Raw genomic sequence first — 14,157 nt, 5'->3', positions numbered from 1 at the left:
ATATTTGACAGGAATTGTGCAACACACGGACTCTGGGTCGAACATGTATGGGCAAATCATTCCGGTTGCCATTTTACAACATTGGACGTTTTCAAAACAATTTCCCCCAAGTGCATTGACGGGTGAGTTGAAACTCATTATAATATGCAAAACTGTTCTCCACTCACAGCAGTGGGCGTTTACATCCAAGTCTTAAGTGCGAGACAGCTAGGCTTAAAACTACAGTAGGTTAGAAAATAGCCTATTACTTATTCATTTTGATGTTTTTGAATGCAAAAACCAAGCCAACGTCATAAGTTGACCTCAGACAACGATATAATAAAATTTAAAAAGCCAGTTCATGACCCCTTTAATACACATTTTTGGTCTTTTTGTGCATGATTCATCAATGCGTGTTGTACCGAAGAACTGTCATAAGAATTCAGCAGATTGATCGGTTAATTCGTTTTTTGTTTTATAAAATGAGTTTCTTTTTTGTTGCCTAAATTTCAACCAATGAGTGCTGGAGGTGTTTCAGGAGGAGGATATAGTGACAATATAATAAATTCCCGATGGGATTTTTTTTTTATATATATATAGAAATGCATCAGATTACAAAACACATTAGAAATACTTATTCATGTTACTTTTAAAGAAATATGCTTGTGTGTGTGTGTGTGTGTGTGTGTGTGTGTAATGTGATCATAATTGTGTGTGCTTGTCTTATTGTGTGCGTTAATCCTGCTCGGACTGTTTCTTCAGCACTGAATAAAAACACCTGTGTGAAAAGACTGAAACGACACATTTGGGTAATTACTGAAAATGCATGATTAATTAAGTCCCCGAGAGGGAATTCACAATTGCAGTGATTAAGCACATTCCTTATTTAGCTCATAGCTTCATCTTTACAACTGTCTTCAATTAGTTTTCTCCTCAGATGGAAAACAGGGCGTTCAGCAGGCTGTCAGATGTTGTCTCACACAACAGAGAGCTCATTTAACAGCCTGATCAGTTCATTTAGTTTCACTCTTACTGTTCTGTTTCAATTTTGCAAGCTTGGATGTAGATCTTTCAGTCTCACATTAAAGTATTTGTGACGCTTTGGAAGATGAGGGTTTATTAGATCTAGATAATTGTTTAATGCATGACCTTAGCTCTACAAAGCATGCATTTTCTCACATTTGTCTGTGAAAATGACTCTGGCCACACCAGTATGAGTGAAATATGCCACCTAAACCACAGGAACTTATCTAGTATCACCAGAAAAAAACTAAAATTATACGCAGATTACCTTTCACCCTGAGATTGGCAGATTGAAAGGTTTTTTTTAAATTCATCTACACATGCATTGACGTTTCTGTCCATCGTTCTCATAGTGTTGTGCTTTTATTATTAATGTTTGATATAAAAATATGTATATAGTATGTATAGAATGTATAGTGTAGTGTGTGAATATTAATTGCATCGGTCATGGATTAGTAACCCTCTGAGAATGTCCAGACAAGTTGTATAATTAAGAATTCAAAAATAAGGTTCATGAATATTTTTTATTCAAAACACAAGCCTTTATAATTTGTTAATTAGTTAGACCCATTCTAACCTGATTAGAACACACTTAACTTTGTCTTCCTTTCAGCATATCAGTTATGCCTACTGAGCAAATCATTATTTGTCCCTCATGATCCATCAGTTTCCATTGTCATAGAGAGGCTTTTTTTGTGCATGTAATCAATGAATAGAATTTCATTAAAAAACAACAACTCTTTTTTTCTTCTGAGAACAGAAGTAAGAGAATTCCTCAAGTTAATGTATAGCCCTGTCTTCATCTCCAATTCAAGATAAACATCACTGATACACTATATCTGTCTTCTTACTGTCCCACTCGTGTGATTTAATCAAGACTCGTCTCAATAAAGGTAAAAGAGAGGAGAATGAAATACTTTAGTTCAGTCAATGATTGATTTCCTTCTTTCTCACCTAAAAGCTAATGCAGTTATTCATCATAGGTGACAGGACTGGGCCATGTGTGTGTGTGTGTGTGTGTTTTAACCATAATGCACAGTCAGCAGTACATCCTTTACAGCCCCTTTGAAGGGGAATTCTGGGAAATGTGCAAATAATCAAATATCCAACAAATGCATTGCTATGAACAATCTCACTCAAGATTCTGATTAAGATACAAACAATGATTTAAAAAAATCAATTCACTGAGAATTATTTTGATTCGGTTCTGAAAATTGGGACTTTAATTGATTCAATTTAGATTAATTATATTTCAGTTATAGTAAAAATTGTGCTTTCATGTTTTTACATTGATAAAATAAACATTCTCTCTCTTGTAATGCTCTAATTAATACAGAGCAGTATTTCAAATGGATTCAGATCTGTTTTCTTTCATAAAAGAATCAACTCATGAAAGAAATCAGATGGGCAGTGCTGTACATACAAGTTTTCACACAGCCAAACTATAGAGATTTATAAAGAGTAGATATTGGGACTTTAAGAATTGATGTTGAGCAAGAAAAAAAAAAACACGCAGTCCTTCTCTGTCTGGAGCCATGGTGAACTCATCCACTTGCACTGACGCTAGAATGTGAAAAGGATTTTTAGGGACTATACAGTGTTCTGTTCTGTTGCTTGTTGTTTGTTTGTGGTTTTTTTTTTTTTTTGGGTCTCACATGATTGCCTCATTGCCCCGAGACATGACACTGGAATGTCCTGCAATCTTCTACAACTTCCATGAGACATGGCTTATTCATAAAACTCCATATTAGACCTTCTTACATGCTGCTTGTGTGTTTACAGCATATGGTTAATTAAAATCAAGTGAGACTGGTTAGTTCTGCAGGCTAACACAGGCTATCATTGTGATGTTCAGCCTCATGCACAGACTGACTTTTAAAAGACAAACACATGGCATGATGGGAAAGTTTTAATTTGAAATGATTCTCTCAACATTAATGACTTAACACATTACAAGCAGATTTTAGGGAATCCAGCTCTCTAAAAACTTTTAAAGTCCCCCTGTCGTGAAACTCAAACTTTTAATGTTATGTGGTGTTTTTAATAAGCATTAATACCATGTGCAAATTCAACAAGTCAACAACATTGCGGAGTATTTTCTCCTTAAAACTACTGTGAAACAAAGACAGTCTCAAAAGCACGGTCTACATTGTAACCAATCACGTCAAAGTACTGACCGGCTTTAGCATATCATTAACAGCAAACTAGCAGGGGAGTCGTGAAAGAAGCCTGGTTATCCCAGTATATTTTTCTGTTGATATGAAAAATCGGAAAAATCTGACTCTGAGATGGTGGACGGGGACATGGTTCGTGTAACAGTAGAAACACATTATTATCTGTTTGATAGCGTATTCAAGCAAAAGGCTAATCATATTAATTTCTGTTATGTGCGACGTTGTAAAGATCCATGCCATTGTGCAGCATTTTCCTCAGGAAGTTGGCCGAATGAATCTCTGAGCACTAATTTTGTCGTCTTTTAATATCATGTATAATATCAAGTGGATTTCATTTTTAATCTTACATTATTATGTTTTTTATTTGTTTTCATGTTGATGCTTATTGTAATGCTTTAAAGCACTTTAAGCTGCTTTTCTTGTGTGAAAGGTGCTAAACAAATATTTTATATATTAGAGTTTTTTATTACATTATTTATTTATAGTATTTATAATAATTTTATAATACAAAATATATATCAAACAAAGCTTTTTTCCACTTCCTTAGAAGAGAGGTCAAACTGATTTTTAACAGTCTTGGGACTAGCCCCTCTCTAGCACTGACACACACATATCGTATGCCCCTCACCTTATGGAATGAGCTGTCATGAGGCACCCGCTCTCTCACAGTTTCCAGGGGAACCCTGTCTCTTTAGCAACCGCTATCTTAGTAGGAGACACGTTAATACCGAGCGGATTGGAGTTCCTCTTTCAACACCTGCAGCTCTGCTTAATGTCATTGCAGCCGTCCACTTACGCTTTGTTTCTCGCTCCCTGTCTGTCATGCTCTCTTCAAACATAAAGCGTCCTCTGTGGCGGCATCACGTTACTTAAGGTGAATGGCAGATACTGCTGTATGCTTTGCAAATGAACTTCAGGGAATGAAGCTATGAAGAACAGACTGTCAACCGATGGGCCATCATTCCATTTGTCATTTCCAGCACTGAATCCTGACTGAGGAATCCAGGGGAAAACAGTGTCTGTTTAAGCCTGCCTGATAGTTGTTCAACGTATAAAAAGAAAGAGGGAAATGAGAGAAAGAGGCAGAATAGAGTGAGAGAAGGAAAGATGGCTTTAGAAGGGGTGCTGTTGTACCTGTGCTGTGTGGGCAGAGCAGAGAGAATCATGGGAGATCAGCTTTCCAAAGGGGTCAGGTTTCAACAAGCATTCTGGCCACACAACAAACGTCAGCTGTTGTTTTCATTTCGTTCTAACATTGAAATTACATGTTAGTTGCAAATGGTCCGTTTGGTCCAACTGTTGTTTTGTGACCAGGGTTCTTTAAACAGCACTATACTGTGAACATGTAGAGAATAAAAGACTGAAACTGAACACCAGAAGGGTCCATGGATAACTGATACCTAGTCTGGATTTGACTATAGGGTCACAGGAACATAAAGAATAAAGTGACCCATTTTTTTCAAATAAGGATTTTCAACTTAACCAACCCCATCATTTGATTCAAAGCAAAAGTATCTGACTGATTTATTTGGTTCAGTTGTCTTTTGGCACTTCACCTCGCTATAGAATTGTATCAGCTCTCTGATTGGCCCAAATCTCTACTTTCCCTGTTGGACACAAAATCTTGACCTCTGACTTGCTTTTTTGTATGATCTGCATTTTTTTTTAATCTGAATATTTACGGATAATTTCACTTCAGAACATAACAAATCTGCTCTTTAGAAACACAAATGTAAAATAAACCTTAAAACGATTCAATTTTTGTTCAATGTCACAAATCTATAGAATTAAAATATACCAGATTCAAATTCAAACTATAAATAAAATATTTCCGGAAAAATCAATTTTGTTAAATGTCACACCTAAAATGTAAATTTACAAAAGTCTAGTTCATATTCTAGTCTCATAAATAACAGCTGTTGACTTGTAGCTCACCAGTTTTTCACTTTCTTAATGAGAGCTAAAAAGACTCAGTTTAGACATAAAGTCCCCCTGTGGTGAAAATCAAGTTTTTAATGTAGTTTATGTCTATGTGGTGTTTTTAATATGCTTTTAGACAAAATGTGCAAATTCAAGACCCATCAACAGTCAACACAATTGCTGAATATTTTCTCCTTAAAACTGCAGTGAACCAAAGACAGTTTCAAAAAAGCGTTTTGAAATCGCTGGTGTCTCTGACATCACAAACTACCTTGTAACCAATCACGTCAACGTGTGATCGTCAATGAGTGGATCTCTGAGCTGGTGCGAGTGAGTAGAGGCGGGGTAATTTGCATAATTATAGAACCTCATATACTAAATGAGGCAAGGGTGTAGAGTTACATTCAAGCTATTTTAAGGCAACAATTTTTTATTTAAAGGAATTTTTTTTTTTAAATGTCATTTTAATGATCAAAGAAGAGTTAAATGGGCTAAAATTGTTGACTGTTGAAAAGGGCTGTTGAATTGTTGAAGTAAGTGACTTTTTTTAAGAGAGGACTAATTTGCAAAAGTGTCTTTAAATGCAATACTCGTACTTAACATCAATGTAACGTTTCCCCTTAAAATTTGTAAAAAAATTCATATATTGTGCAACACTTTTGCAGTAGATTGTTGGAATCAGTATTTTGTTTAGTTGGCCGTGCCCAGTTTCGCATCTTTGGACAGTGGGAATTTTGCCAATCTTTTACCTGGGAAGTTTCACTTTTTGTGGTTTGGAGATATCTTGGCCACTGACTTCTCTGGTTCTGTCATTTCTTTTTCCCTCTTCTTTGTTGACATTTTTCTGTTGGCTAAAAGAAAGGGGGCTATTTTTATACTTGCTAACTTTGACCGCAGGATGTGCTGTTACTTTGTTCCAGAGGTTATCATCTGAGGATCTCCCCTACTGGGCCTTGGCCTTTGAGGGAAGTCTGGGAGAAGTGTTGTGCTCCTTGCTCACGTGGTGTGTTTTGCACACACTGCTGTGCTATTCTTTTGTTGTTGTATTTTCACTACACCAGACATCCCACCCTACAGAAACTCATTTCCGGAAGTTAGCGCACTATATTGTATTATATTATTTGTATGATTTTTTTTTTAATCTTACAAATTAAGTACGATAATAGTATTATTTCATTAAAAATATGTATTTTCAGAGATTTTCAGTTGTGTATTTCTGTAACCAGAGGGATGAGGGTTTGACAGGTTATTCTCTGAATGGAATTTTTCCACATCAGTGGACAATAAAAGAAAAACGCTTGGTTTGTTTTTGTTTGTCTTTGATTTGATTCAGTGTCTTTTATGCCAAAACAAAACATAAAATACAGAGTCAGACTGTCATTCTTACATTGTATTTCCTAAAATAGAGGTAACATGTACAGTAACACGAGTAACATAAGAGTAATATGGTTTAACGCTTATTTACTTTCTATTGAATTTTGGAAAAAGTGGAAAAAAGTCAATTTTGGAACCTGTCCAGTCAGCAGATTTGTATCTGTTCCTTCAGTTCTCCCTGAATCTGATCTCGTATGTGTTCTGCAAATGATGAGAGAAGATTGCTTAGAAATACTGACATTCTATACAAGCACATATTTTGTGCCTGTTGTGGCCAATGGCTCACAATCGACACCCCAGGAACTTGGAAGATGTTCCTCTTTCTATTTATATTTGGACACATTCCAATGATGATTGATTTTGCACACGCTACATGAATGTGCCTTATGCTGGTGTTTTTGTTTGTTCACAGGGAGAAAAGAATGCAGGTTTTGACGTTCTCTACCATAACATGAAGCATGGACAGATCGCCACCAAAGAGTTGGCTGAGTTCGTGCGCGAGAGGTGAGGTGTTGTTTTGGGAGGAGTTGTCATGGTGATGGGAAGGAGGAGTGATATGTTGTAACTGGTACTGACAGGAATGTGGCGTAGAATTTGTTTTCTACTCCTCACTTCTTGTGTTTGTAACTCAACTGTAGCTGTTGTAATTTTGATAAGTTACATCAAAGTGGAATATTCATGTTATAATATTTTGATAATGTCCATTCACGTTATGCTGTATTATACTTTATTATACTGGATTTATTGTATGTTAGAAAGTAATTACGTTACATTACATCTTACTTTATCTTATTTAATCTGACATGACATGCTGGGGTGCATGACATATATTATATGATCATGTTATATTAAGGTATGTTGTGTTATGTTAAAAGAGATGTTTTGTCTCATTTGTCTCATCTTATGTGATGTTAGATTACATTTTTCGACTTTATTTTATGATAGTGTTTTTTTGTCTTATCGTATATTGTTACATTACATTATTGTGATGTTTTGCTGTTACATTTTTGGTGTAATGTTTTATCATACAGTATAATGTTATATTATGTTATGCTACATTACATTATTGTAATGTTTTCTTATTTGATCTTATTGTGTCTTATATACCGTAATGTTATATTATGCTACATAATATTATGTTAGTCTTATTTGAACTGATCATTTGACGTTACATTACATTTTGCTATGTTGTGCTGGTTTGTCTTATTATTATTTCATGTTACATTAAGTTATCCTATTAATATTTTGTCTTATTAGTAATAACAGTAAATTATGCATAATTACAAGCAACAAACCTTAAACCAAACCCTAACCCTAATTATATAGTAAGTACACGTTAATTAATATTACTCAGTACTTAAATGTTAAAAAAAAAAACTGTAACAAGGCTACCTTAAAAAAATGTAGCCAAATATTACATTACAGTAACAACGCAACATAGCGTAGCATAATGTAATGCTATAACAATTAATATAATTTTTGCCCAGTTTCACAGACCAGGTTTAAGCCTAGTCCCAGACTAATATTCATGTTTGAGCAGTTTCAACTGAAACATAATCTTAAAATATGTCAGTGCCATTGTTTTGTCTCAAGTTAACAACAGTAATGATTTTTAATGCACATTTAAAAAAGCTTCTTAAATGTCCTCATTGAACAAAGGCCTAATCCTGGCTTAATCTAAGCCCTGTCTGTGAAACCGGGCCTGTGCTGTATGTAATCTTTTTTCATATAACATATTATCTTTTGCCTTTTTGCTCGAATTACTCTCTCTGTTCCATTACTTGCTTTCTCCACACCACATTGCTGTCTTTCAGCACACAACACTGGAGTGTCAAAACACACTAACCTGAGAGAGGACAGAGCAGTCAACAAAGTGCTCACTGTCCACCCATACACGTCCACAAACGCAAGGAAGTGCAGAAGTCAGAAATGCTTCGTGTATATGCAGTGGATCGTTTTACCCTTCCACTGACAGCATATGTGGGACGTGTGAGCATTTCATTTGGTCTGTAGTAGACACTTGAGTTGGAGCTAATTGCAATAATTAAAATAAAAATTCCATAACGACTCTCTCTAATTCTGCATAGAGAACAGAGACTATTTAGAGCTCCGCCAAACCGACTGCCAAATTTCATAGGCTCTTCTATCCATTATAATAGAGTTGGATGCAGGCACTCTTCGTCATGGACTAGAGGATTAAATTGTATTTTTGTGTGTGTGTGTGTATGTGTTAGAAATCTGTCCAGGAAAGCCCTGGAGGAAAGTGCTGAGGAATTGAGAGAGACAAATGCGTCCCTGATAAAAGCATAGCTTGTGCAATAAATTACATAAATCAATTTTCCAAAAGGCCATTTTATATCCACTCAGGACATTGTGCCTCAAAGTGTCTCTGTTCCTTGAAGAATCTGATTTGACTGTTCCTACAGAAAGCAAAATTTTACTTTTAAGAATCAAATAATATGAACAATATAGCCCGACGCACTGACATAATAATGACAACATCCTTTTTTCCCCCAAAAAAAGCTTGGCTGGTCGAGAAGGCAGATCTTTTGACTCTTGTATCAGTCTTTGTCCTGATGGTCCATGGTTGGATACAAAAACTGACCATGTATGTAACCATACAGTAGAACAGTTATTACATTTATGAAGTATTGAAATAATTGTAAATGAACATGGGCCTCCTTAAAAAAAAAAATCATATTTTTAATGGGTTTTACACAGTAGTAACTATAGCATTTGGGCATTTTTCCCAAAATGGTTCCCAAAGGGTTCTACCACATTTTATTTTTTTTCCTCAAATAAAAAAGTGTCAGTGTGTATACCATTGCAAATATAAACACTTAGCACCCAGCTCTGAAGAAACATTTGTGAACTTTGAAGCATTAATGTTGGTGCTTAATCACTTTAGTGTGAAAGTATTTTTGCGAAACGATTACCTGCTGACAATTTGTGTGTGTTTGCATTTAAGGGCAGCCATTGAGGAGACTTACTCGAAATCCATGAGCAAACTCGCCAAGATTGCTAGCAATGGAAGCCCTCTTGGGTGAGTGATTTCATTGCTGTTATTATGTGTTCAAAATCACCATTACCTTCTGATTTATGTCATCTGGAGAGGAACAAAACATTGAAAAGATTTCTCTTGAAAAGAGTCCTGGTGCTGGCTTACAGATACTTACCAGCAGGGAGATTCAAGTGAATTGCATGCAAGTATTTTTATTTTGCGCATTAGTACATGTGGCTGTGTAATCGAACGAAAAGTCATTGCTATGGTTAGCTCTTTCCTCTGCTTCCTTCACCTCACTTCCTGTCTGCACAAGCATGTGCTAGTTGTCAAAATAATCACGCAGTGCTCTAACACTGTAAAAACTGACTTTGCAAAGATGCAAAGTTAGCATAGAGTCAAATTCGTAAAGAATTAAGAGCATAGATACAAAGGTAATAGAAATGTAAACATTTTATTTGGCCATGCAGTTTTTATATACATTTTTTTTTCCTATGAACTTTATGTTTGAAAAGAGGTAGACTTACAAAGACATGGAAACCTGTTGTTTTTCTAATACTGCTGTGTTGTAAAAAAAAAAAAAAAAAAAAAAAAAACTGAGCTTATGCACTTCCATTCATCAGCATCTAACCACCTGCTTCACATTTCCAGCACATTTGCCCCCATGTGGGACGTGTTTCGTGTGTCCTCGGACAAAGTGGCCCTCTGCCACCTAGAGCTCATGAGGAAGATGAATGACCTCATCCGTGACATCAGCAAGTACAGCGAGGAGCAGGTCAAAATTCACCGCAAGGTAAATAAAGGGCTTTTTAAATGGATTGAATCTTTGCACATGCCTTTGATAAATAACTGGCTTATGTACCCACAACTGTGCATCACTGTTTTGTTTTTCATTAAGTGTCCACCACAATATTTCCGATCCCCTGCAGTACTTCAGACTGATGTGAACGAGTGCATTGAGTTCTAATGTTGTGCTTAAAATCTTGATTGTAGGTACAACTGGGTAAAAGTGCCTTTGATTTTATTTTCCTCTAAAATTTGCCGCAGCACTTTACAAAGCATTTGTTTTTCAAAATACACGTGGAAATTTGTCTGATGGCGGCCAGCAGCACAAAGTTAAATTTTTCTGTTGTAATTTGATCTACTATTTGGTGTTTTAACATTTTGTAGATTTAAGTAGCAAATGAGAATCGCTAAAATTATTTCATATATTTTGAAACAAAGGTCTTCTTAATGATTTTCAGTTTTGTTCAAGCTAATTAAAGCAACAGTTTTTCAATAAAGGAAGAATATGTAAAAGTATGGTAGTTACGGGTAGGGTTAAAAGGCATAATAATTAAAATGATTATAACAGCCAGCTGATTTTCCAATTGTTGCCATGACATGGTTAGATTCAGATGGTAAGTTGGGTGTGTCAACCGTATTTATAATGAAACCATCATATTTATAAATATGATATTAATCATATCATATAATAAAATATAATTTATTGTTACTACTGTGAATCTATATTTAATTATTATGGAATCTCCTTAAATGCTTTCAGAATCGATTTTTTTAAAATATATTTTTCAATGAACAACTTACAGTATATTTATTGAACAAAAATGAATTATTTTATTTATCAAAATAAACCGAAAATAGTACATACTTTGCTAAAGTGGTTGTTTATAACAAATATTTACTTTTTTTGCTAAAGTATTTTTATAAATAATGAGTGCCATTTGCCCCATGCCCACCTTGCCACCTCATACATCTATAAGATTTTTAAACAAAATAAACCACCTTTATGATTTATTTTCACACAAAATCTGTTGCTCCATCAATGTTCAATCCAATTTTCTTTTTCTTTTGCAATCATACACTATTGTTACGGTCCCTGGTCTAGGTCAGGGGGTAACATAAACGACAAAACCAATTACTCTAGTTAGATTTAATTTATTGTTATTTTCTCGCTCTCTGATTTGTTTTAGGAGCAGCATTGCTTAACATTCACAAAACAAAATCTTGAAGCACATTTTTTTAAGGTGTGCCTTTAGCCCCGTTGTACCATATATTTAACTATGTTGTGTCTTTTGTAGACGAAAGAGGAAGTGATTGGTACTCTGGAGTCAGTACAATCTCTTCAGGTCCAGAACGCCCACCTGCAGAAGGCCAGAGAAGGCTACCACAGCAAGTGTGTAGAGCTGGAGAGACTACGCAAAGAGGGAGTGCCTCAGAAAGAGCTGGAAAAGGTGCTTGTGTTTGAGAGAGTCCAAAAATGAACATTACTGACCTCACAAAGTAAACAAAAGCACCATAAAAGTGGTCATTACGACTTGTGTGCTACATTCCAAGTCATATAATAGTTTAGTGTTACAAAAAGTTCATATTTAAGTTATTCACAGACTTGTTGGACTTGAGAACCAGGTCATTTTGATTTATGAAGCAGTTCTGTGAACCATGTCAACTGATACATTGAAAAGGTCTGTTTCAAAAACACAATTTGTTAACCAAGCTGCCATTACTACTTTTGGCAGATCTCAAGATTTTCTCTGAATAATGACTTAAACTTTGAATTGAAGTTTAAAAGCATGAAACAAAGCGAGCAGCTGCACAATTCTTCATGAATATTGTGTTCCACTGAGGAACGAAAGTCGAATGTCTTGACTGCAGCTTTTACATTTTTTGGTTGAATTAATCCTTTAAGCTGGTAGCCTTCTTGCATCATCTTGAAGTGAAGGCTTAATTTCTAGCTTTGCTAATATATTTGTTTCATCTGCCTCTTTCTCTTTTCTCAGGCTGAGCTGAAATCGAAGAAGGCAGCTGAGTCGTTCACAGGGTCTATAGAGAAGTTTAACCGTGCTGGAGGAGACTTTGAACAGAAAATGAGTGAATCAGCACAGGTTGGTGATATGACAGTTGAGTTGTTTTTTTTTCCCCATCCCTGCTGAGCGCATTAGTCGCATATGCGAAACTTCTTTAAAGCAGATAATAAGCTAGGTTAGCTCGCATGTTCTCATAATCAGGACCTTCGGAGCAATTTCAATGAGCTCAATAAAGCCATGTGAAGTTACCATGACTACGAGCGGCATTAAAGCAGTCTGTTTGACAAAATGATTACATGCCTACAGTCTATTTCTGCCTGGTTTTGACCTGCATGCATGAATAATTTGAGAGCAAAGGATGAATCTGTAAAATCCAAGAGAAGTCCTGACCTCACTCGGAGAGTTAATTAGGGCATCAACAATAATCTTAAAAATTATAGAGGCTGACCACTGTTAAATGCTTGGGCTGGCTCTGTTTAAACTCAAGCAAAAGTTCAAATGTAAGGTCCTGATATACTGAGATCCCAAATAATGGTTGCAAATATACTTGTGCATCCTAATAGTTTGCTATTTTGCTCCATCTGTTGAATTATCATTACTGTCAGACAGAAAATATATTTGCATAACATACATGTATTCAATGGTGTTGCCCTGATTTTGTTTTCTGTTGTTCCTACTTACTAATAGGAAATCTTACTAATAATTGGAAATCTAAAAAAAAACTTCCAAAAAAAATCAAATATTGAAGCAAGACCTTGAGAAGATTCATATCAGTAATATATGATCGTAATGACAAAAAGTAGGCAGTGAGGATTATAATTGTTTTATCAGATATATTTATTTTATAAATAACTTATCTTTCATTAAGAAACATAATTTCTGTTTTTCTTTCAATTTTATTAGATTGTTTTGTTAACCGCTTTAAAGCAGCAAGGAAATTGAGGCCATGCTATAATGTGAAGATTCACAATACTAATTTTTAGGATTTAAAAGTTTTTGTTTTTTTTAAGAAATTGGTACTTTTATTCAGTTTGGAAGAATTACATTTTAAAATTAAATTAAAATTAAAAAGATTTTTTTTACATTGCTATCAAACTTTTCTAATTCACAAATTCTGTTATTTTGTGCTTTCTATTCATCCAATCCTGATAAAAATGTTTCATGGTTTCCACAAAATTTAATTAAGAACAACCATTTTCAAGATTGATAATAATAATAAGAAATGTCTCTTGATCACCAAATCAGCATATCAGATTTTAAAGTACTGTATATTTAAGTAGAGAACAGTTATTTAAAATTTTAATATTAAATCACAATTTTACAATCTACTGTATTTTTCATCAAATATATGTAATCTTGGTGACCATTAGAGACAAAACGTTTTAAAAATCTGACGACTCTACATTTGTTTTTCCACATTTTCCACAGAAATTTCAGGACATTGAGGAAGCTCATTTACGACAGATGAAGCTACTGATCAAAGCGTATTCACATTCCATTGAAGACACACACGTACAGGTTGGGCAGGTATGGCTTGCATTCACTCTTGAGATTTTCCCTACTCCTATATTCTCTTTGATTTCTGATATTGTGCTGAAAACAGTCCAGACGAATAGACTCTGAGGCTCAGAGTTGTTCTAGTCAGCATGGTCTCGATTAGCTGTGCTTGATGAAATCTTTTTCTATCACCTTTAGGTTCATGAGGAATTCAAGCAGAACGTGGAGAAAATTGGTATTGAGAACCTCATTCAGAAGTTCACAGAGCAGAAGGGAACAGGAAAGGAGAGACCCGGTGAGTCACAGATGTATAAAAGCTATCATTCCAGATAAACTTTCTGGTTTTTCAGACATAGATGATTTGGGCCAAAGATGAAAATGG

The 14,157-nt window shown here is 35.1% G+C and overlaps 1 protein-coding gene across 2 annotated transcripts in view; it reads left to right on the top strand.

Annotated features, from left to right (window-relative positions):
* The window catches only part of fcho1 (FCH and mu domain containing endocytic adaptor 1), a 70,841-nt gene that overhangs the window by 13,831 nt on the left and 42,853 nt on the right, over positions 1-14,157 (top strand). For both annotated transcript variants that reach the window (XM_089119721.1, XM_089119720.1), the window contains exons 3-9: positions 6,883-6,974; positions 9,439-9,513; positions 10,123-10,264; positions 11,553-11,705; positions 12,252-12,356; positions 13,707-13,805; positions 13,974-14,070. In XM_089119721.1, the coding sequence (XP_088975847.1) occupies positions 6,883-6,974; positions 9,439-9,513; positions 10,123-10,264; positions 11,553-11,705; positions 12,252-12,356; positions 13,707-13,805; positions 13,974-14,070 (763 nt within the window). The remainder of the gene's footprint in view (positions 1-6,882; positions 6,975-9,438; positions 9,514-10,122; positions 10,265-11,552; positions 11,706-12,251; positions 12,357-13,706; positions 13,806-13,973; positions 14,071-14,157) is intronic.

This window comes from Pimephales promelas, chromosome 14 (assembly GCF_988280905.1).
Source record: "Pimephales promelas chromosome 14, fPimPro1.hap1.1, whole genome shotgun sequence".
Lineage (NCBI taxonomy): Eukaryota > Metazoa > Chordata > Actinopteri > Cypriniformes > Leuciscidae > Pimephales > Pimephales promelas.
Note: the sequence above shows the minus strand (reverse complement) of the source record. Positions and strands in the feature narration are given on the sequence as shown.